The 22,943-nt window shown below is 41.6% G+C and overlaps 1 protein-coding gene across 1 annotated transcript; it reads right to left on the bottom strand.

Annotated features, from left to right (window-relative positions):
* Positions 1-1,909: 1,909 nt before the first annotated feature.
* LOC106545493 (serine protease 53) lies at positions 1,910-22,699 on the bottom strand. The gene is made up of 10 exons (XM_014062086.2): positions 22,496-22,699; positions 16,995-17,021; positions 15,354-15,522; positions 13,235-13,515; positions 11,665-11,831; positions 9,595-9,811; positions 8,012-8,144; positions 6,670-6,929; positions 6,022-6,185; positions 1,910-3,813 (listed from the first exon to the last, which is right to left on the bottom strand). The coding sequence occupies exons 1-10, from the start codon at positions 22,575-22,577 to the stop codon at positions 3,589-3,591; spliced, it is 1,725 nt and encodes a 574-aa protein (XP_013917561.2). The 5' UTR covers positions 22,578-22,699; the 3' UTR covers positions 1,910-3,588.
* Between the last annotated feature and the right edge of the window lie 244 nt (positions 22,700-22,943).

Here is a 22,943-nt window from a genome sequence, read left to right as displayed (position 1 = left end):
ATGATGAGATAGATGATTGATAGATAGATAGATAGATAGATAGATAGATAGATAGATAGATAGATAGATAGATAGATAGATAGATAGATGATAGATGGATGGATGAATGGAATAAATGAATTTAAATGAATAATTAGATGGAAGATGAATAATTAGATAGATCAGGGGTGTCAAACTCAAGGCCTGGTGCCCTGATCTGGCCTATAGGGCCACTCTGGAAACAGCAAAGGACTGGTCCTCAGTGCCTCTGCCAGTGAAAACTGAGCTTGGGAGAGCCGTGTGCAGCCCTCCTGAGCTCCCATTTTCACTGGCAGTGGGTTGCAGGAGGCCGTCACAGCTGGAAACACCTCGAGAGCTGGTTTTCGCTGGCAGAGCACTCGGGGCCCCACAGCTGTCCCTGAATGAGTGACGTTGAGCTGGCCACACCCATCTCAGCCCCCTCAAGGTCAAACACAGCCCTGATGCAGCCCTCAATGGAATTGAGGTTTTTTTTGTTTTTGTTTTTAAATTATTTTTATTACATAGACAACACATATACACACAACAACAACAAAAAATGAGTTTGGAATTGAGTTTGACACCCCTGAGATAGATGAAGGATTAATGATTGGGTAGATGAATGATTAGATGAAGGGTGGATGGATGGATGGATGGATGGATGGATGATAGATGATAGACAGATAATGTAGATGAAAGATGGATGAGAGAGAGAGAGAGAATGCCCAGTGCCCCCAGTGCCTGGGCTGTGTCTGCTACCAGTCTGGTGAGCACCCGAAGCTTGCACATGCGCAGGATTCAGTTTGCGTACATGAAATCATTCCCCAAAGCTGCCGCCACCGGTCCGCAGAACTAAAAAAAAAAAAGTTGGGGACTTCTGCATTAACGAATCCAGATGGCAGATGTGTTTTCTGATGGAATATATAAAATGATTACAACGCAGGCTAAGAAATGCTCTAGTAAATAGTTCTATAATAAATGAATGTTTTGAGCCCTGCCCTAATTTGTGACGAGGGAGGGAGGGAGGCTCAATTTTAGCCCCAGATAGTTTCATAATTAAAAGCCTGTCTGTGGAATAACTTGCAAATAGGCATCCAAGAACCTGCGGTGGACTCTGTGAATAGCCAAATAATTTGTATCTAAGCTGAGATGGCCTTTTCTTCCCAGGAATAGCAGCAGGAGGGGATTCCCCAGACAGGGGTTCGAGATGGTATCACAACTGTGCAATTACTCTCTTTCCCCCAAAGTTTTACCATGCAAGCAAAAAAGGACCAGGCGTGGATCTCATGGTTGTGGCCACCATCTTAACGCTTCTTACACAAATGCATATCCTGAGGACACACGCTCACATACATCGAAGGGGACGGTGGTGCAGATGTGATTCCAAACTTCACAGCGACAACTTGGTGATAATTTCCAGAATTCCTCAAAAGTGCTTCTTTAAGCAGTGACTTTTAAGGAGTGCCTTGATCCAAGCGATGGCATTTTGGTGCTTGTTTTCAAAGGCGTCTTAAGATGAGGTTTTCTGAAGAAGAGCATAAAACTCAAATCTGTTGAGATTTGGGCAAGTTTGAGCTTTGCGCCAAATTGTCAATGTCTAGATAGATGCGCAAATGTGCCCTTCTGCAGCTTTAAGCTTAACTTGAAGGGTCCATAAATAGGGAAATCGTCTTACTGATAGACATCTTGCTGAATTGTATTGAGGGGGACACATACTTTAGGATGATGGTCTAACCATTCAAAGTTGCAATGGACCCCCTCCAAAAAAAGTTACAACCTGAGTCTGAGGTTACGATGGCTGCACAACTACATGCACACCCTTTGTAGTCACGTGATCATATTTGGGGGGCTTGGCAACTAACTTGCCTTTATGGCTATTCGCAGCATCCTATGATCATGTGACTCTGATTTTCAACAGTTTTTGCTGGTTTCCAGCAAAAAAAAGAAAAAGCACATTGGATAAAATGTATTTACTTGGCAACCAGGGCTTTCACTTAACGACTGCCTCAAAATATAACATAAAATCAGGTGCAGTCACATGGCGACCTGCTTAACGACCACAACTAATTCCATGCTGAATTATGGTTGTTAAATTGAGGACCATCTGTAATATCATGGCAATATTAAATTACAAACAATGGTAATGCTTGCCTTTTTTTATTGTTGTTTATATCCCATTTTTCCAAACAAATTTTCACAGTAACATAATAGAAAAACAAATTGTAATAAATACATGTTATCAAATATAAATAGATCTATCTATCTACACAGAGATAGAAAAGCATCATATTATAGTAGCATATTATAAATCAGCCTGGGGAAGAAGACATTTTAAAAAGACAAAGATCAACAATCAAATGCTTATAGAGTACAAGATGCTGGTTTCCAACAATTAAAGCCTATACAATCAGCAACGTTATCATGCATAAATAATCAGATGTTGGCAGGACAGAGTTTAGAGATGTTTAAATAACTTACTTCATTAAATGCAACATTGAAAATAAATACACCAACAAATCCATGTCAGTTTTATCATCTTGGGGGAAAAAAACCTCAATATTAGTTGGGTGCTTTTTAATTCACACAAGAAATCCAAGATTCTACCCACATCTTGCTTTCAAAATAAAGTGCTGAGGCTCAAAGAAAGCAAAAGTGGAGGGCAAGAAACCTGGATTCCTGGCTTGTCTACAAAAGCCAAGGAAGCTGTAGTCTGTGCTAACATGGTACAAAGGTTTATATATAACCATGGCATACACAGTATAACAAACCACCCTTAAGGTTTGTTCAAAAGGCTAAGCCATAAAGTACAGCAGTTAAGTTTGTAGAATACCTAAAGCTCAAGGAAACAAGCCATATCATGGTTTAATACATTGTATGTCAGTCTCAATATTTCTATTGAGATACTAGAGAATCATAATCACTGAAACAAAATGTAAATTGTATGGGGCTGTCTGTAACTAATTGGCAAGACTCTACTGACACTAAAAAGCTCATATTTAGTACACAGGTTACTAAGTGTCTGTGGTTTGTTTTTTAGAAAATAATAAGAACATTCCAAAGCATTAAAGAACAGGGCATATTGACTATACAAGCTTCACAGCCTTTGAAAATGGATTTTTAGGAGTGTAAAAATTGGGCAAGTCAGTTTTGATCAGTTTAGTCCCAGGCTTATTTGCAGGTGAAAAAAAAGGAAATAAATATTTGCCATCCTGATATTTCAGGATCAGGAGTGGACAACCACAGGCTTAAAAAAATGAAATGAAATGAGAAATGTAACTGTATGAACAGGGTGCCTAAGGCAGTGTTTCTCAACTTTGGCAGCTTTAAGACACGTGGCAGGGAATTCTGGGAATTGAAATCCACACATCTTAAACATTGCCCAGTTGAGAAACATGAATAAATGAATGCAATGTTGACTAGAGAATTTCCAAGGATGTGACTGGTCTTGTAGATATTTCTCTGGCTTGTGGGATTACACCAAGATTCAAGTTGCTTCAAGACAGATGTACATACAAATCATAAGTTGAAGCAAAAGTTTGCTTTCAATCCCTCACTGCAAGAGAAATCCTGATTTATGAGTTAACAAGAAGGTTAGGCAGTCAGGCAAGTCTCTTGATCCGTGGCCTTTGGTAGAGGGGGCTTTTGCACATTATAATATGCGGACCAGGCAGCGTTCATGATCCACTCTTCATGGGTCTTGACCGATGTGAAAACCCCTGGACGAATTGTAGTTCCGCATCCATTCCCAAAACTGGAAATTCCAGCCAAGAACCACACCCCATTTTGGCTGCAAACCAAGGGGTCTCCGATGCTTACCTAGAGATTCAAGAATAGCAAGATTACCATCTCAAGCCAACAAAATGGGAAGCTGCAGGGTAACATTTCCAAATCATAAGGAAGCAGAGGTAATGCAGGCAGAAATAAGCAATGTTATTTGGGTTATCTGGATATTGATTCTAGAAAAAACTTATTACCAGCAGTTGTAAATCATAATTCAATTGTCCTTTAGTCCTCAAATATAGCTTCTTCTTATAATGTTCAAAAATTTTATGTGTTAAGTAAGAACTGGGGAATCATTTTTTTATCCCACTTTATTCTGTGGTATTTTTTTTCCAATTTTCCATAATAGCTTTATCTTACATGCCTAGATAAGGTCAGCTAGATGCTATTTTGCTTAAGAGCTCCATTAATGATACTATCTATCAATAATAGTACGGTATTTCTGCAGTGTCTCTTATGTGACACAGATGAGTGAAAAATCTAGACTTCTTTTTTTGTTTCATTGACTTAAAAGAGGAAAAGATCTGAGACAGAACTTCTGGGTTTCATCTCCAATCAACATAAAGAATTCTATATTGGATTAAAGTTAAGAAACAGTCAAAGAAACAACTTGTGAGAGTTTATGGCACTTTGGATTGCAGGGTGTTGTTTCATCACCCAAAGGTTCATGCACATCAAAAGGATGTGCATGAACAGACAACAGTTGAAGTTGTGAGTAGGGGAATGACATAAATTTTAGGCAATGTACTTGGTAAAAAGCACTTTGAAATGAGAAAGCTGGTCACAGCCTTAGGATGGCCCTGTATTGAATGTTTCAGCACCACAAACGATGGACAGCTCAACTGTTTTAAAAATGATTTTTTTTTTTTTAGTAGCACAGCCTTTATTGACATTGTACATCACATATACAACGAAATTGGTTATTGCCCTGAATTTTGCTTTATCTCTGGTTAGGGAATATCAGGGCTTCAGTTAATAATGGGTAAATAATAGTTATTTAACTATTCAAAGTTTAGGGTATTTTCTGTCCATTTGGCTTTTTACTGCGGCAAGGAATTATAGTTTCCCTGAAGTTAGGAAAAAGTCTACACCAAACAGGTCAATTTGCATTAAAAAAAGTTCCCACAAATGTTTAAGTGCACCATTTTCAACATAATTTATCTTTGAAACATCTAACAAAACAGACCATATTTAAATCACATATTAATTTTAAAACAGAAGACATCGAAATCAAATATATTTGCTCCTTTCATTTTTTTTTCAGGGTTCAATCCAGAAATCTCAAATCTTTAAAAAGAAAAATCCCAGTGTTTGCATAAATTCAGTCTTCTGGCATTGTGCTGCTCATAACAATTGATTGTGGGAATGGTCAGGGTGAAGGGCCTTGCTCTGATTCCAATTATTCTAAGCCACAGCATGTGATGAAAACTTTATTCCAGCAGTGGTGTCTTTTCATAGTATGCCCAAAGCTGCTGTATCACTGGTTAAACTCAGAGTACTCCTAAATTCACTTTAGTGTCATGTTTCCCCGAAAACAACACAGGGTCTTATTTTCTACCAAGAGCCAAGGTGGCGCAGTGGTTAAATGCAGCACTGCAGGCTACTGCTAGATCAGCAGGTCAGCGGTTCAAATCTCACCGGCTCAAGGTTGACTCAGCCTTCCATCCTTCCGAGGTGGGTAAAATGAGGACCCAGATTGTTGGGGGCAATATGCTGACTCTCTGTAAACCGCTTAGAGAGGCCTGAAAGGCCTATGAAGCGGTATATAAGTCTACTGCTATATTTTGACCCCTGAAATAAGCACTTGACCTTTTGGGGAGGTCTTATTATTTTTGAGGTACAGGAGGCGGCGAGTGTGGTCACCTCATGGCTGCTTCCCTGTTGCAATATTTTCAGGGAGGGTTTATTTTCAGGGTAGGGCTTATTTTAGCACTTGCACTCAAAAGCCCGATTGGGCTTATTATCCGGGGATAATCTTATTTTTGGGGAAACAGAGGAAAAATTTAGAGTTTGGCATTCAGGGGAAATTCAAATCCAAAAGCTGCACTGAAAGAAGCATTCCTATTCCCCATTCAATTGAATCCATGCAGGAGAACGAGGAAACACCACTGGTGTTTAACAAAAAAAAAAGTTATTTTAGACCTGGACAATTCGGTTTTAGGGAGATAACCCAGCTCCCATTTCCCCCCCCCCACTCATATCATTTATGAACACCTCTAAGCTGAGACATGGCAAATTCCTTACCTCACAACGCATGGATCTGTTGTGTGGCGCTGCACAGATCATCTCAGGAATGATGGGGGTTTTTCTCCCAGGGTCACTCGTCGCATTGTAGAGGCAGTTGCATTTCTTTGGGCCAAGGATTTTCGCCTGCACACTTTGCAGAGGGCTTGGCATCCCACCATCATCTGGATAAAGAGAGAACAATATTGTTGAATAGGGGGAGTAATTCTAAATGAGTGACATGGTGGCCTAGAGGTGGAGCTCTTGCCTTACAATCAGGAGGCTATGAATTCAATGCTAGGTAGTGGATATTTCTCTCTCTCTGGATGCAAAGAGAAAATATCTGCCGTGAACCCCATTTAGGCATCAGGAAGAGCAGCCAGCCAGCCAGCTCAACTCCATTCAGTCACACTGACTCCACCCCAATGCAAGAGATCACATGGTTGTTAAAAAAAAGGAGGGAAAGGGGGGGGGGTTAATTCTAAATCTCTAATCCCCTTTCCTCTTTCCCCTGCAAAGCACCATAGATTTCTTCAACATTAGGCAGCATCCTGAGCTGTGACAACCTCTCCTTTCGCCATATCTTGTATCAAATTAAAAGTTCTAATAAAAGCCTATCCTAGAGGAAAAACCCATCACCCTCTCCCATCCTACTGATCCACAACGTACCAATTCTCCGCCCACGGGTCCAGCAAGTCGAGCCAAGAGGGAACTGGTGGGCAGCATATGGGGCACAAATGGCCCAGATGCTGTTGTTGAACACTACAGGTTGCGCCAGTGTGGCTACTGCAATGTCGTGGCCTTCCATCATGTCAATGTAGAGACCGTGAAGCTCAATGTTTTTTAGAGTTCTCTTCTCTTGCCATTTTTGCCGCCCTCCTTCCAGATACTCTCCCAGCAATACCACCCAGCCTTCTGTTTCCTGGCGCCTGGAAAACACAGAAGGGAAAAGAATGATGCCCAAGTAAAACAGAAAAAAGGAAGTCTGTGCGATCAGATGGGATTGAATACAGATAGTCCTCCATTTATGACACTTGGGACTGGAGCTTCTATCGCTAAGCAATGTGGACATTAACTGAGTCACATCCAACTTTAGAACCTCTTTTGCCCCGCTTCTTAAGCGAATGTATCTGGTTGTTAAGCGAATCATGTAGGTGTTGAAAAATCCCCCATTGAGTTTGTTTGCTGTAAGCCCGCGGGTGTCAGGTTTCCAAAAAAAATGCCCTAATTGACATTACAGTTGCCAGCGAGAAGGTCACGAAAGGTGACCACATGATTCTAGGACCCTGCAATCCTCATAACTACGTGCTGATGGCTAAGCGCCAAAGGTTTGACCATGTGATCATGGGGACACTGCAATGATCATCAGTAGGAGGCCTGGCCATGTCACTTTTTGTCAGCACTGCTGTAACGTTAAACTGTCATTAAACAATTGTAAGTCAAGGATTGTCTGTAATCACTTTGGACTGAGATTTTGGGGTTTGACTTGATATAAAGAGGGAGGGTTTCCAGACATCCTGATTTCTGTAAAATCAGGCCAAAAATTCTGGGAGTTGAAATTCTACCATAGTCAGTTTGGTTTGGTGGTTAAGGTACAAGCTAGAAATTGGGAGATGGGGAATTCTAGTCCTGCCTTAGCCATGAAAGCCAGCTGGGTGACTTTGAGCCAGTCATTCTCTCTTAGCCCAACCAACCTCCCAGGTTTGCTGTTGGGGGAAAATAGAAGAATGAAGTCACATTGGATATATTTGCCACCTTGTAAAAATAATGAAGGCAAGATGCAAATAAATAAACAGTCACCATCAGAACCAGACTGGTGCCAGATTCATTCATGTTTACGATACAGAGAAATGAATGGGTCAGGTTAGCTAAGCTTGAGAACATTCAAAGGACACCATTGGTTGAAAAGAAGTTCTCAGATCTAATCCAGAGCCAGTGAGATGAATGTGGATATTGACCAACGTGGGCTCTTCCCTACTCAAAGGCTGCCTCACCCCCATCTTCTACTCACCCGATGAAGCACTGAGCAGCAGTCAGGATGTGGTGTTCCCCAATCAAAGTGCCTCCACAGACGTGCTGTCCTTCATACTGTAGACTTACATACCAAGGCCACTGTTTGTTCTCCTGTTGCAGGGCCCCACAGCCTGGAGATCAAAAAAGAACACAGGTAGTCCTCAACTTATGACCACAATTCAGCCCAGAATTTCCATTGCTAAGCAAGGCAGTTGTTTTGCCTCGTTTTATGATCTTTCTTGCTACAGTTGTTAAGGGAATGACGGCAGTTCTTTAGTTAGTAACCTGGTTGTTAAGTGAATCTGGCTTCTGATTGACTTTGCTTCTCAAAGTTTGCTTCACATATTGCCCGGAATGATGGGAACTGGAACACAATCACATTTGGAAGGCCACAAGACTCACTGCGACTGTCACAAGTACTTGCCAGTTGCCAAGTGTCCAAAATTTGATCTGGTGACCATGGGGATGCTGCAATGGTTGCAGTGCCATAACTTAGAACGGTCACTAAACAAGTGGGTGTAAGAAGAGGACTACCCGTAAAATGAGGCGCCAGTTCATCTTATGTCCCCAAAGGCAAGAGGTACAGTACATATATATGGCTACGCCCTTCATCACCTCTTCCACATTGGCAGGGCTGTGCCAGTCATGAACCCTGAACATCTCCAAGCGACGCACACAGGGTGATGCTAAAGATTTTCACAGTGTGTTGATGGGGACAATAAAATAAGAAGCATAAGAGGCCCAGCGAATCACTGTGAAAGGGAAAACTTTTTTTTCTGTTTTTCAATCCACACGTAGCCAAAAGGTTACTATTCCACATGAACGGAATTATTACCCTTCCTTCTGGATGTGACCTTTGGATGCCTAGATGAACAGATAAGCCATATAATTCTCATCACACAAAAAAAGGCACTGATGAGAGCATCCAGCTTTAAACTGTGATATGCCAAGATAAGAAGCAAGATTCAGATGGGAATCCTGTGGTCTGCCAAATGTGATTGTGTTCCAGTTCCCATCATCCCAGGCAACATCGTCAGTAGGGATCGAGATTGTAGTTCAATGTAGGAAGGGCTATTGATCCCTCTTCCCTCTGATGGACTAAATGGGTCTTAAATTAAGATTAGAACGTAGAGTAGTGTTACTCAACCTTGGCAACGTAAAGATGGCTGGCTGGAGAATTCTGGGAATTGAAGTCCACCCATCTTCAAGTTGTCAAGGCTGAAAAACACTGCTCCATAAAATGAGGGCCAGTATCACGTGGAAATTAAGACAGCAATTATACAGAATTGGTGACTAGTTAGAGCAATGTTTCTCAACTTTAGCATTTTTAAGATGTCTGGCCTTCAACATGGCTGGCTGGAGAATTCTGGGAGTTGAAGTTCACAAGACTTAAAGTTGCCAAGTTTGGGGACCTCTGGCTTAAACCTTCCTTCTCTGAAAAAAGAAGACGCAGAACTGAAAGCTGGATCAGAAAGCTAGAGGGAGAAAGTACGGAATATCACCAAAATCCTGAAGGGAGGTTTTGGACAGGTGGGTTGTCAACGAAGGTTTTCACAGTAACCAGATGTGAAGGGTGCCTACCTCTGCACATGTAACTGTCAGTGGTGTTAGGTATGGGCTCAATCTGATTGGCAAATGAGGCTCCTTCAACATGATGCTGGATCCAGCTGGTGTAGGATCTCACGTCTGTCAAGAGGGTGGGTCCGTAGAATTGGGTACAGCTCAAGGAGGAACTCATGATCCCTGCCTGGAACCATCGGCCGTTCTCTAGGCAAACCAGCGGGCCGCCCGAGTCACCCTAGGGTGGAAAGATAGATATATATAGTTTGCATTTTATCTGCATGCACAGTGATATCTGTCTCCATTTCCTCCTTTGCTAACAGGTTCTTACTGCATGATCCACCAGTGGGAGCTAATGGCAAGGAGATGCCTCAGGCTGAACCTCCCCAGCCTTTGATGGGCAACAACATTAAGTTAAAGAGTAGATGAAGGGAAAAAAGATAGGAGCCAAGGAAAAGAATTATGAATTCATAATTCTTTTCCTTGGCTCCTATCTCTCTAGTTTTATTTAATTATGAGAATTATGAATTCAACTATGATAAAACCATCCAGTAAAACTTGGAAATCTGTTGGTCTTAATCATAGAAATACAGGGCTGAAAGGGACCTTGGAGGTCTTCTAGTCCAAACTTTTCTTGAAAACTTACAGCAATGGGGCATCCACAATTCCAGAAGGTGATTAATTAATCTATAGATTAATTATTCTCACTGTTAAAAAAACCTCCTCCTTATTTTAAGGTTTGATCTCCTCTGATGAGCTTCCCCCCTCTGTTTCTTGTCCTGCCCTTGGGTGGTCTGGAGAATAAATCTAATTGGATGTTTCTAGTCTAGTGAAAAGAAGGACTATGATGAAATGACAACAGTGTTCCAATATTTGAGGGCTGCGACAAAGAAGAAGGGGTCAAGCTATTTTGAACAGTACCAAAAGGCAAGACAAGAAACAATGAATGGAAACTAATCAAGGAGAGAAAGTAACCTAGAACTAAGGAGAAATTTCCTGACAGAACAATCAGTGGAACAACCTGCCTCCAAAAGGTGTGAGTGTTACATCACTGGAGGGTCTCATGAAGAGACTGGCAGCCATTTGTCTGGAACGGCATAGGATAGGGTCTCCTGCCTTGATCAGGGGTTTGAAGTAGAAGATCTTCAAGATCCCTTCCAACCTTGTTATTATGTTATATTATGGTAGATCTAATTATCTCAAGTTATACTTAAGGCCCTCTGCTGAATTCCTTTTCTTCACCATGTTGCATTCCCTCTATGCCATACAGAAAAAAATTGGAGGGAAAAGAGGGAACTGTACAACTTCCTGAAACATTTTCTAGCCTCTGAATTCAAAGATTTCCTCAAGCACTGCTGCAGAATCCCAAGTTCAGACCTACAGGGCTAGAAACGTGACTTACATTCTTTGCTTCAAAATTATCAACCAACTCTTCTCTATCAAGGTAGGGTCGTGTGAAAATATTTAAATTTAGTAGCTGGAAGAGTGGGGATGTACAATGAGCCAAAACACACAGTTGTAGCTGATTGGTTGGAGACGGCTGGCTCCTACATGAGGCAATCTATGCCATGATTGGTAGTTGTGGGTATGGAGGGGCAGTTTCCCTTTTTCCCTGCCTTTTTCCCGCCCCCGGTGTGCCCTATATGCTCTGTGATTTACCTCATGATGCTTGTTTGCCTGACTATCTTGTTTGCTGCAAATATAGATGTAAAATACTGTATATTTATTTATATAAAACTATAAACTACAAGTTCATGTCAGTGACTTTGACTTCATTTGGACAGTCATAATTCCCCGACTGGCCAGCAGTGTTATTGTTAGAAATTCTGTTTATATAAAGCACCACACAAGTGCTTTACATAAGAACAAACAAAGAGTATAGTCACCATGTGTTTTACTGCTCAACTATATTACTGCAATAGGAAACTACTTAGAACAAAAGAGCATAGAGTATGTATAGATCCAAACTTGTAAATACTGCCATCTACTGGCTGAATATGTCTGTAGTTGTTGCAATATAAAATACACCCCAACAGTTAGGAAGTGGCAGACAAACACTGCCGGAGGTTGGGAGTGTAATGTTTGACTAACCTTACAAGGTCCTCTCTTGCGGTCAGGAGTCAGGGCGCAGACCATGCCAGGCAAGGCAGGGTTGACGATCCGCCTGTTACGCAGATTGCTGTAAATGCAGTTGCAGGTGTCGACAGTCAAAAGGTCCATGGTTATCTCTTGGAGGGGCTTGGGGTCTGGCAGGTGGACTGTGGGACAAGAAGGAATGAGGTTAAACCTGCAGAAACGGTAGCCCTAAACACAATATTTTGCACTGAAATACATGCATGCACACACTCTAGATAAACTCAAGCACACACACACCAAAACGTGCTTGCTTGCACATGCACTCATTCTCTTGCCTTTTGTGCAGGTAGTCCTTGACTTATGACCACAATTGAGTTTTCCAAAGTTTTTCTTGGTAAGTGAGAAACTTGTTAAGAGAATTTTGCTCCATTTTATGGCCTTTCTTGCCACAGTTATTAAATGAATCACTGCACTTGTTAAGTTAGTAACATGGTTGTTAAATGAATTTGGTTTCCCCTATTGACTTTGCTTGTCAGAAGGTCACAAAAATTCATCACATGATCCCGAGACATTGTAATTGTCATAAATATGAGGCAGTTGCCAAGCACCTGAATTTTGATCATGTGACCATGCTGCAGTGGTTGTGTAAAAAATGGACATGTCACTTTTTCAGTGCGGTTGTAACTTCGATTGCTCACTAAATGAATATAAGTTGAGGACTACCTGTAGCCTCTTAGACACCTCCACTTCTCTTCGGCTTGGCTTCAGCCCCCATTTCTTCCAGGTTCTTTATGGGGCTGTATCCACTAATCCCATCAGCTTCCATGGATCCTGGGTTCTAATCACCTAGGGCAGGGTTGTCAAACTCAAGGCCGGGGGGCCAGATGCAGCACACGGGGTGCTTAAATCTGACCTACAGGGCCACCCTGGAAACAGCCAATTTCGCTAGCAGAACTCTCGGGCCGCCACAGGCAGCCCTGACACAAGTGACATATAGCTAGCCACCCCCACTCTGCCTCCTGAAGTCAACACAACGCTGATGATCCCTCAATGAAATCGAGTTTGACACCCCTGACTTAGGGACTTCCTCTTTCTCAGTAGGCCAGTTTCTCCTCACAGAGGGAGAGAAAGAATCTAACTAGCAAGATGATGCCCAGTCATAGTTTTAACCACACTTAATGTGTCTAGAACCCCACCCAAACCAACCTCTGGGTGGGGCCTTTAGCCGGTCAGAACCCGGCTGCGTAAGTGGTAGGCGAGTGCATACATGATTACACACTTGCTCAAGCAGTGGCTGAGCACATGCACATGTGGTCCATTTGTGCAAGTGGTGTGTGTGTATGCTCACTGCTTGTGCAAGTGGAGCCGCACATGTGCGCATTTGACTGCCACTCATGCAAAACCATCCCCTCTTCCTCCCTTCCAGTCCGCAAAGCCAGAAAGGATGGGGGACTCTGCCCTAAGGCTTCTCCTTATCAATAAGAAACTCCAGACCTTTTTTTTTTTAAATCTGTCTTTTACAGATTCCTGAAGCCAGATATGAAGACCCACCAGGCCTCCCCACTCTCTAACCCCTTCTATTCACCATTGGCCGCGACGTCTCCCCAGCCAGTCAACCAGCACTGGGTCCCAAAGGCAAAGCGGTGCTCGGCGAAGGGCAGGCAGATGGGTGCAATGTCTTTGGTGTAGCGCACAGGCTTCGCCAGGCGCACCAGAGCGATGTCATGGCCTGTGATGTAGCTGGTGTAGTTTTCATAAGGGATAACCATGGAGACGTTCAGTTTTGTCCCTCTGAACCGCTTGCCAGTCAGCTTTATAGTTCCCAAGATCACGCTCCAGTGCTGCACGTGGATTTCTTTCCCAATCCTGGAATAAAACAACATCTGTGTAAGAGAGCTGTAATTCCACCCAACTTTCTGCCATCTACACCTAGAATACTGCATCCAGTTTTGGTGACCACACTACAAAAAAAAGGGGGTTGAGATTTTGGAAAAAGTGCAAAGAAGAGCAATTAAAATAAATAAAGCCCTGAAGACTAAAACATATGAAGAACGGTTGCAGGATTTGTGTTTGACTAGTTGAGAGAAAAGAAGGACTGGGGGGACCTGATAGCAGTGCTCCAATATTCGAGGGGCTGCCACAAAGAAAGTCAACTTATTTTCCAAAGCTCCCAAATGTAAGAAAAGTAACAATGGATGTAAACTGATCAAGGAGAGAAGCAACTTGGAATCAAGGAGAAACTTCTTAACAGACCAATTAATCTGTGGAACACCTTCAGAAGTTGGGGGGTACTTCATCACTGGAGGTTTTTAAGAAGGGATTGGACAGTTATTGCAGGGGGCTGGACTAGAAGACCTAGAAGGTCCCTTGCAGCTCAATTCAGATTCTGATTCTGATGTGCTAGACCATAATTCCCATAATTCATGGTCAATATAAATGACTGAGGATGATTAAACACAGGGCTTCAACCGGAGGCACTGTGTTCAAGAAAGATTACCTTGGGGTAAATATTTTAAGTTTGTAATTAATTGATAGAAAAGAGTTGATCATTTTGATAAAGACAGACAGAACGGTTCTGAAATGTCTGTTAATTGCAGCTAGTCCTCGACTTACAACCATTCATTTTGTGACTGTTTGAAGTCACAATGGCACTGGAAAAAGTGACATGACCATTTTTCATATTTAACAACTGTTGCAGCATCTCCCATCACCACATGATCAAAATTCGGGTGCTTGGCAACTGGTTCATATTTATGACGGTTGCAATGTCTCAGGGTCACATGATCACCTTTTGTGACTGACAAGCATAGTCAACGGGGAGCCAGATTTCACTTAGCAACCGTGTTACTAATTTAACTGCAGTTTTGTTTAACAATTGTGGCAAGAAAGGTCATAAAATGGGAGCAAAACTTACTTAACAACTGTATTGTTTAGCAACAAAAAAAAATTGGGCTTAACTGTAGTCATAGGTCGAGGACTACTTGTATTATTTTCATTCAGGGGCACCTAAACTAGCAGTCCTAGGCATCCCCAGGGGAAATTGTGCACCTATCTTCTATCTTTCTGGAGAATTAGTTCCAGAGTAGCCATCCCAATTATTTAGTTTGGTGTTCAGCAGCTACTGGCTCAATTTAATTCAATTCCATTTGATTCAATTCCATTCAATTGTAGACTAGTACAATAGGAATACTCTGTGAATAGCTAGATAGACAGGCAGACAGACAGGGATATGGTTGGATATTAGTGTGTCTGTGTGTCTGTGTGTGATGAAGAACAAAATCAATTCTAAGACAAAGTTAAAACACAGTTATTAAATAATCTAACATTAAGTGAGGTCCAAGATGCAGCCTGTATTAAATTCTAATCTAGAGTCTAAAATTACATTAAATATGTAAAATTACAACAAAGTGATACTATCAAACATTTAAATGAATTATAGCTACAGAGAATGCAGAAGCAGAATAGCATTACAGAAAATTGGCCTTTTGGGGTCCAATGGATTTTTATGCTGCTGCCCCAAAGTTAACTACATAAGTTGAAACAAAAGCAGCTTTCTACTGCCAATTTAAATCAAAACAGTCCTCAGTGGGAATGGTGGCAGAAGTAGGTTGGGCTACCAATGAGTCACCAGAAAGTATAAGGAACTTTGTCAGGCTAAGAGGCATATTAAGGGCGTGAAGAAAAGGGTACCCATCTCCACTTACTCGAAAAAGCAATGGGCAGCAGTGAGAACCCATTGATTATTAATTAGGCTTCCTCCGCAGATATGTTGGTTCTGATATTGGATACTGGCTTGCCACCTCCACTCGCGAGGCTGGGCATTCACGCCACCCGCTATCCTTGGAACAGGTCGTTGAAGTCCACATGTTAATGCTGGATGGGGAAAAGGAAGATTAAAAAGGACATCTTATTGAGAGGTTATCCAATTCTGTTTTGATGTTTCGGAGCTAGTGTTGACTCCTGGGAATGAGTCCCTGCGGTTTTCTTGATAGGTTTTATGGAAGTGGTTTGCCCTTGCCTGCTTCCTAGGGCTAAGAGAGAGTGGCTGGCCTGAGTCATCTAGCTAACTTCATGCCTAAGGTGGGATCTAACTCAGGCTCCTGGTTCCTTGCCTGGTGTCTTAAGCACTGTAGCAAACTGGCCCTTACCTGATAAAGCAGGTTTTCTTAACCTTGGTAACTTTAAAATGTGTGGACTTCAACTCCCAAAATTATTTTTAAAATTATTGAAAGTATAATCAGTTAACCATATGGGATTAATAGCAGTAAAGTCTTGCATCATCATCATCATCATCATTATTATTATTATTATTATTATTATTATTATTATTATTATACAATTGTATCACAGCGGCCAGTTGTTTCGCCGGATTTGGCATTGGTTACTAGTCGAGCCCCACCCAGGGGCCTAGGACGTCGTAACGTATTTTCGTAATATGCGTGCTGCAGATCCAAGCAGTGCGGCTTTTTGCATTTGACTGATGGTGATTTTGTCAATTTTTAACTGTTTTAAATGTAATTCCAGTGCTTTTGGAATAGCACCCAGTGTGCCAATTACCACTGGAATTATCACTGCTGGTTTGTGCCAGTCGTTGAATGCTGGTTTATTATTATTATTATTATTATTATTATTATTATTATTATTATTATTATATTTGTCAAGCATGTATAAGATAACAGATATAAGTAAAAACATGATTATGAATGCATGAAATGGATACAAAAAAAATTGGGACATTAGGACAAGGACGGTAGGCACGTTGGTGCGCTTATGCATGCCCCTTACAGACCTCTTAGGAATGGGGTGAGGTCAACAATAGACAGCCTAAGGTTAAAGCTGTGAGGGTTTGGGGAAGAAACCACAGAGTCAGGTAGTGCATTCCAGGCATTGCCCACTCTGTTGCTGAAGTTGTTTTTTCTGCAATCGAGTTTGGAGTGGTTTACCTTGAGTTTGTATCTATTGTGTGCTTGTGTATTGTTGTAATTGAAGCTGAAATAGTCATTGACAGGTAGGAGGGTGTCTACAAGGTTGAATCCACCCAGCTTGCTTCTCTTACTGACTGGTGAAATGTACAGCTTCAAAGCAATTAACTGGGTTTTTTTTGGGGGGGGGGGCATGCTTTGTTTCTGACATAGCCCTAATCACATCAATATGATGCAAGATTAATTTTTCCAATTTAAACCCAGTGAATTTTAAGCCCACCCAAATATTGTTTGCAGCTGCCTTCCAGACCTAGGATAGAAGGCTCCCAGACTAATCCATTTTCAGCCCAGCCTTTATGTGATTTTATATAATTAGAAAGAGTTGCAAAATAAAAGAGAAATATGGCCCATTTATAATCATACCTGGAACTGATGATCCTTTGTGAAGAGCTGGTAAAAACAAAAAACACGGTTGTGTTAAAATCCCCTTTTAAAAAACCCAATATCTGAACAGTCGGTTAAATGCGCATATAAATCCCCTTTGCTACCAAATAGACATTTAAAATTTCATACAACTAAGATAAAGTATCAACAATTAGAAATTCATCCACAGAAAGCCATCAGCTTTCTGCAAAATTTCTAACTGGCTATAAGTCAATTTATTTGAAAAATAAGAATGGCCTTTGAGATAAATGGACATGTTTGTCCTGGGTTATCTCTGCAGTTGTGTGACTTCTGACATGTTAGTCATGCCTGATTCAGTTCAAAGGGGCTACGCACTTGGAGAGGCAATTTCCAGCTGCTTGCGACAGTTAACAAATAGAAGCAGTTTCCTCAGTTGCTCCTTTAGAGATTTTTCCCTCATTTCCTAACAATGAAATGATGAGAAATTTTGGGCACAAATATTTGAATTGGCTTCTTTATAGCATTGGTTGTCACAAATATTTCCATTTGATCAGCAGCGTTTGGTTAAGTACAGAAAGTCCTCGATTTATGACCATAATTGAGCCCAAAATTACTGTGGCTAAGCAAGACAGTTGTCAAGGGAGTTTTGTGCCTTTTATGAGCATCCTTACCACATTCACTGTTAAGTGAATCATTGCAGTTGTTAAGTTAGTAACATGGTTGTTAAGTGAATCTGAATTCCTCGTTGACTTTGCTTGCCAGAAGGTTGCAAAAGGGATCGTGTGACCCCAGGACTCTGCAACCATCACACATACATGCCAGTTGCCAAGTGTCTGCATTTTGATCATGTGACCAAGAGGATGCTGCAATGGTCGTAAGTGTGAGGAAACAGTCATAAGTCACTTTTTTCAGCGCTGTTATAACTTTGAATGATCACTAAACAAATGGTTGTTGAGGGCTATCTATAGTAAAACTATATGGAAATGTAAATTGCTTATTCCTGCAAATTGCCATTAAGAGCCTCAGTAAATGTTGAAAGTTAAATAGGATGAACTCCAATTAGCATGTTGAAGGGAATACAGGTCAGGCCTATACCAATCTGCTCCATCCAACCAGATGTTCTGTAAAGCAGTGTTTCTGAACCTTGGCAACTTGAGGATGCGTGGACCTCAACTCCCAGAATTCCCCAGCCATCTGCTGGGGAATTCTGGGAGTTGAAGTCCACACATCTTCAAGCTGCCAAGGTTCAGAAACACTGCTCTAAAATGCAACATCTGGGTCACGCTTTGCTCTCCAGATTGGCAAATTTAGATTTAACAACCCTCCTCTACTGCTCCCTTAGGCTCAATTCAGCTTCAGAAAAAAATCTATTTGCTTTGCAACCTTACAATATAATGAGATCACGTCTGTTCAGCTGAAGTTGGATGCGTGTTTTGTTTGATGACCAGGAGCCATCAGGCTGAAATCCAGATGAAACACTAAAAACGCAGGCTGGTGTGGCTTTGTTTGTCAAATGAGAACTCTTCCCCCTCTCTCAACATGGGACACGCCAGCCGCCTTGACTAAGAGTTTTAGCATGAGCTAAGATAAACTCCTGGTAGGTGTAACGCTTGCAAACTGTGACTTAATGCCTTTAATTCAGAGGCCTGCTGCCTGAAGCAAGATTTTACGGAGGCAAAATTATCCCCGAAAAAAGAAATGGGGATCGCTCCCTCGGGGCACACATCCGCCTTCCCGTTCGTCATTCATGACCTCATCCTTTGAATCCAGTTCAATTTATACAGCGAGTACAAATCATCAGTAATTCTTGACGTACAAACATTTGTTCAGTAACTGTTTGAAGTTACAACGGCACTGAGGAAAGGGCCGTTTTTCACGCTTACGACCATCGTGGCATCCCCCGTGGTTGCGTGATCAAAATGTAGCTCCTTTTGTTTACGATGGTTGCAACTGTCCCAGGGTCACACCATGACCACCTTTTTGTGACTTTTAAAGTCAGCCAGGGTTGCTTAATGACCGCATGGTTCGCTTAACATCTGCAATGATTCGCTTAACATCCGTGGCAATAAAGGTTGTCAAATGGAGCACAATGCACGTAACAGCTGCCTCGCTTAGCAACAGAAATTATGGGCTAATTGCGGTCCTAAATTGAGAACCACCTGCATGAAATTCTGCACCAATTATATAGATTACAGCTGTGTGTGTGTGGGGGGGGGGCTATGGAATCCTTTTGAATATTGTCCATAAAAAGAAAAAAAATATCACTCTGAGGGAAAATAGAGATTTTCTTTAAAACCAGCCTACGTTTAGCTAAATTCCTAATTTTTTAGATGTTTGAAAAAGAATTAATTTTTCCCCTTGCTGCTTAAAAAAAAAAATCTGAAATGTTGTCTATGTTTTTCTGGATTTTTCTCCTTCCCACATTTGTCTCATAGGCCAGATCCTCCTTAGAATTAAATTATGGTTCAAAATTGAGAGGAATGCGGGCCAAACCTTTTATCTTCTGGTAGACCTTCCAGGCTATGCACCGGAAAGTGGTCCCCCAAAAATCAAGATGGCGGCCACAACAAAAATCAAGATGGCAGCCACAACAAAAATCAAGATGGCGGCCACAACAAAAATCAAGATGGCGGCCACAACAAAAATCAAGATGGCAGCCACAACAAAAATCAAGATGGCGGCCACAACAAAAATCAAGATGGCAGCCAAAACAAAAAAAATGGTCGTGTCTTATTATGTCCAGATAGTATGGCTGCCAACTTGACCTTTGAACCCACCTGCGTACACCCCAGGATCTCAGCTGGCAGTTTGCATTGAAGGAAGAACCAGGGATTTCATTTTCCACAACCCCTCAACCCCTCCTTCAATGGCTGCATTTACTGATTGTTGGCGGATTTGAACAAAAAGCCACATTAGGAAGCCAGTTTTGAGCAGCAGCAGTAACTGGATATACAGCAAGCAGTAGCGCAGAGCACAGGAGAACAAAAGAGCTGGAAAATGTGGGAAAGTCACAAAAGGTGGGATAAATCTCTTATTTCAATATTTTGTCTGTCCAATGTTCGTGGCGGAAGGTTATAAGGGTTGAGAAAGAAAGGGAAACCCCAGAAAAAATGGCTATCCTGTTTCTTAGTAATCAATAAATCATAATGTGCCAGCACATTGAACTTGGCTTTAATGCAGGAGTGTCTACAATTGGTGCCTTTCTCTCAATCACTCTCCAAGACAAGGTCAAAAAAGTCAAATCGACCAGTTTGGCACCAGAGAACAAATATGTACTCTGAGTATAAAATTTCCTTGTTTTGTGAGGACCTACAGTTGCCATGTTCCTGCTTTGATCTCTTCCCAATTCCCCAATTGATGCTGAGGCTTTCTGCAGTCATTGCTCATGGCTAGCCCCTTCCTTGTATAACTGCTTTGCAATCTTGAGAAAAATCAAATAAAATGTTCAAATTTGAGATCTGGAATTCCCACTTGTGTCTGATAGGATAAGGAATGGTAATGACAAACAAAACTGGTATTTTTTAACTAGCATTTCACAGGTTAAGGAGTTGGGAGTCCTGACATTTAAAACAGGTTGTGCTGCTCAGCTGGGAAAGAAGATTTATAACTGCACCTTTCCCAATTTTGACCTTCTTAGCAAATAAAACTACAACTCTTTGGCTTTCCCACTTCTTCAGATTCCTTTCCATGAAAGAGATTCAGGGGAAAAGCAAGTAAACCTGCCCCCAAGAAGCAAAGGGGGGTATTCAAGATGAAGGGTGTGAATGCATAACTGAAGACACAACAGCTTTTTAATGTGACTTTTGGGGAACCACTTTACATTAGCTGACACTGGCAGGTCCCTTGGACGATGGTAGCTTGTTCTTCTGACTGCTTTGGTGTCTCCAAGGCATGGAATGGCAGCAAGAATAACAGGCAAAAATTCAACAGGGTGAGATTTCCCCAGTATAACATCTTTGCACAAAGAGATTGGGCTGGCAGAGTGGCTAGCTGATGAATGGACAGACAGACAGACAGTTAGTTGGCGGGAGGGAGGACAAGAGGGAGGGAGATCAATTGATCATAATTGCAAAGTTATCAAGAACTATACAAACAGACAGAAGAATATTGTACTGTATGTTACCATTTGTAACATCCCCAGTGGAAGAAATGTTACCCATGGGAAGTTTTACAGTGGGAGTACATGTGTGCTCTCCATTGCCACACTGGGTTCATCCTTAACCACGTTTTAAGACTCACAGAAACGCATATGAAAAGTTAGCTATGAATAGCCTAAGTTTGGCTGATTACAGTGGGAAACTGAGATTAGACAAATCTAAACCAATGCTTCTCAACCTTAGAAACTTTAAGATGGGGAATTCTGGGAATTAGAGTCCACCAATCTTAAAGTTTTGCTGTGGTTGAGAAACATTGGTCTAGATTCAATACGTACACTGCACTTTCTTAAAGGCGGCAGCTGTATGTTACACAAGCATCACCAACAGTAATCCTCCTGTTTGAAACTTTAGCTCAGGGTCATACGTGAATCAGCTCCCTCCATCACTACCCCTGCTCTCTTGTGAAATTGTCTTCATTTCCTGTACAAAATTGGAAAATATATATTGAAATTGCCCGCTTCAAAGACTAATAGGAACTCCTGGTTTGCAGAGAGGAAGGGATACTCATCCTTGTTGCCACATTGGGGGAAAACGTACTGATTTTTACAGATCAGCCTGGAGCAGCCAGGATAGTCAAAGCAGCTAGCTTTGCTCAGATCAGCTTCACCCTTTTCCCTCTCAAGATGAGTGATGGGCAGATTTTGAACTGAATGCCTCCATCGGCACCACTTCCAGACATTCTTAAACTTATTCTAAACAGAAGTACCAGATTGCTGTTAAGCTTATGTTATTCCAGTTTGTCCCAAAAAGGATATGGCATCTACAGCTGGTCTTTTCTAATATTGAGTATATCCCGTTTTTTTTAGAAATAGCCAGAATCAAATGAGATTAAACTGTGCAACTTTCAAGAGTTAAGTTCCAGTCTCTTGCACTTTTTTGATAAAGCACCAATCATTTGCATACCCTCCCTGCTTTTTGCTAATCTATCTACTGTATTTGCTAATATATCTTCCTCCAATGCACCTCTGCCATCTCTTACCCCCATAAAAAATGTAAATACTATAAAGATTTTTATTGGCAGGGTAATGGCCGTTAATAGCCCTTATTCCCACCCATTATCCAGCCATGAGTACCATATGGCACATGATAGAACTCTATTAACTAATCTACCACTGATAATATTTGTTTAGCCAAAGCTATTGGGTTTGGCTTGCAAATTTGGCTTTGTTTTCTGTCGCCACATGTTTGCTGAGAAGGTAGATACTTCATTTAACCACCCAATCATCTTTTTAATAAACAGGTTGTAGATTATCCAACCACCAAACTGAATCAACTTGTAATAAATTATAAATCAAATTAGCGCTCTAAAACCCAGGCGCACACCTGGTCTCACTAACCCTTTATCCAAGCTTAGCAACTCACCCAAAAGGACCAAGGCCAGAATCAGCCCAATGTTGGCAGATCTTATCTGTCTGTTCATCTTTGCCAAGTTATTTCTTTGCATCTGCTTGTTCTCTGCAGGACTCAAGGTTTATATATATTCCAGGCATGTTGCAGGAGGAGGCTCCCTGGGTCGCTCCGCCCCCACCACACCTCTTCTGCCTTGCACAATCTGGCATTTTTCAGCATGTGTAAATCTGAAGCCAAATTAGTCATCTTCCTCTCCCCCCCCCCACCAAGGATCTAATATGCGTTGCCAGAATATTGACAGCAGTGGTCCTGCTGATTTAGGAATAGGGAGGGGGGGATGAATTTTTGATCATTCTGTGGCTTCCCCCTTGCCCCTTGTAAGATGGATTGAGACAATCTTTTTTGCCAGCTTTTGCTGATTCTTTGGGTCTTATATATGCAGGAATTCCTTTTCAAGGAT

Source organism: Thamnophis sirtalis, unplaced genomic scaffold (assembly GCF_051295495.1).
Source record: "Thamnophis sirtalis isolate CommonGarterSnake01/CBP01778 unplaced genomic scaffold, rThaSir2_p1.2 scaffold_4, whole genome shotgun sequence".
Classification (NCBI taxonomy): domain Eukaryota; kingdom Metazoa; phylum Chordata; class Lepidosauria; order Squamata; family Natricidae; genus Thamnophis; species Thamnophis sirtalis.
This window is presented reverse-complemented; position numbering and strand designations above follow the sequence as displayed.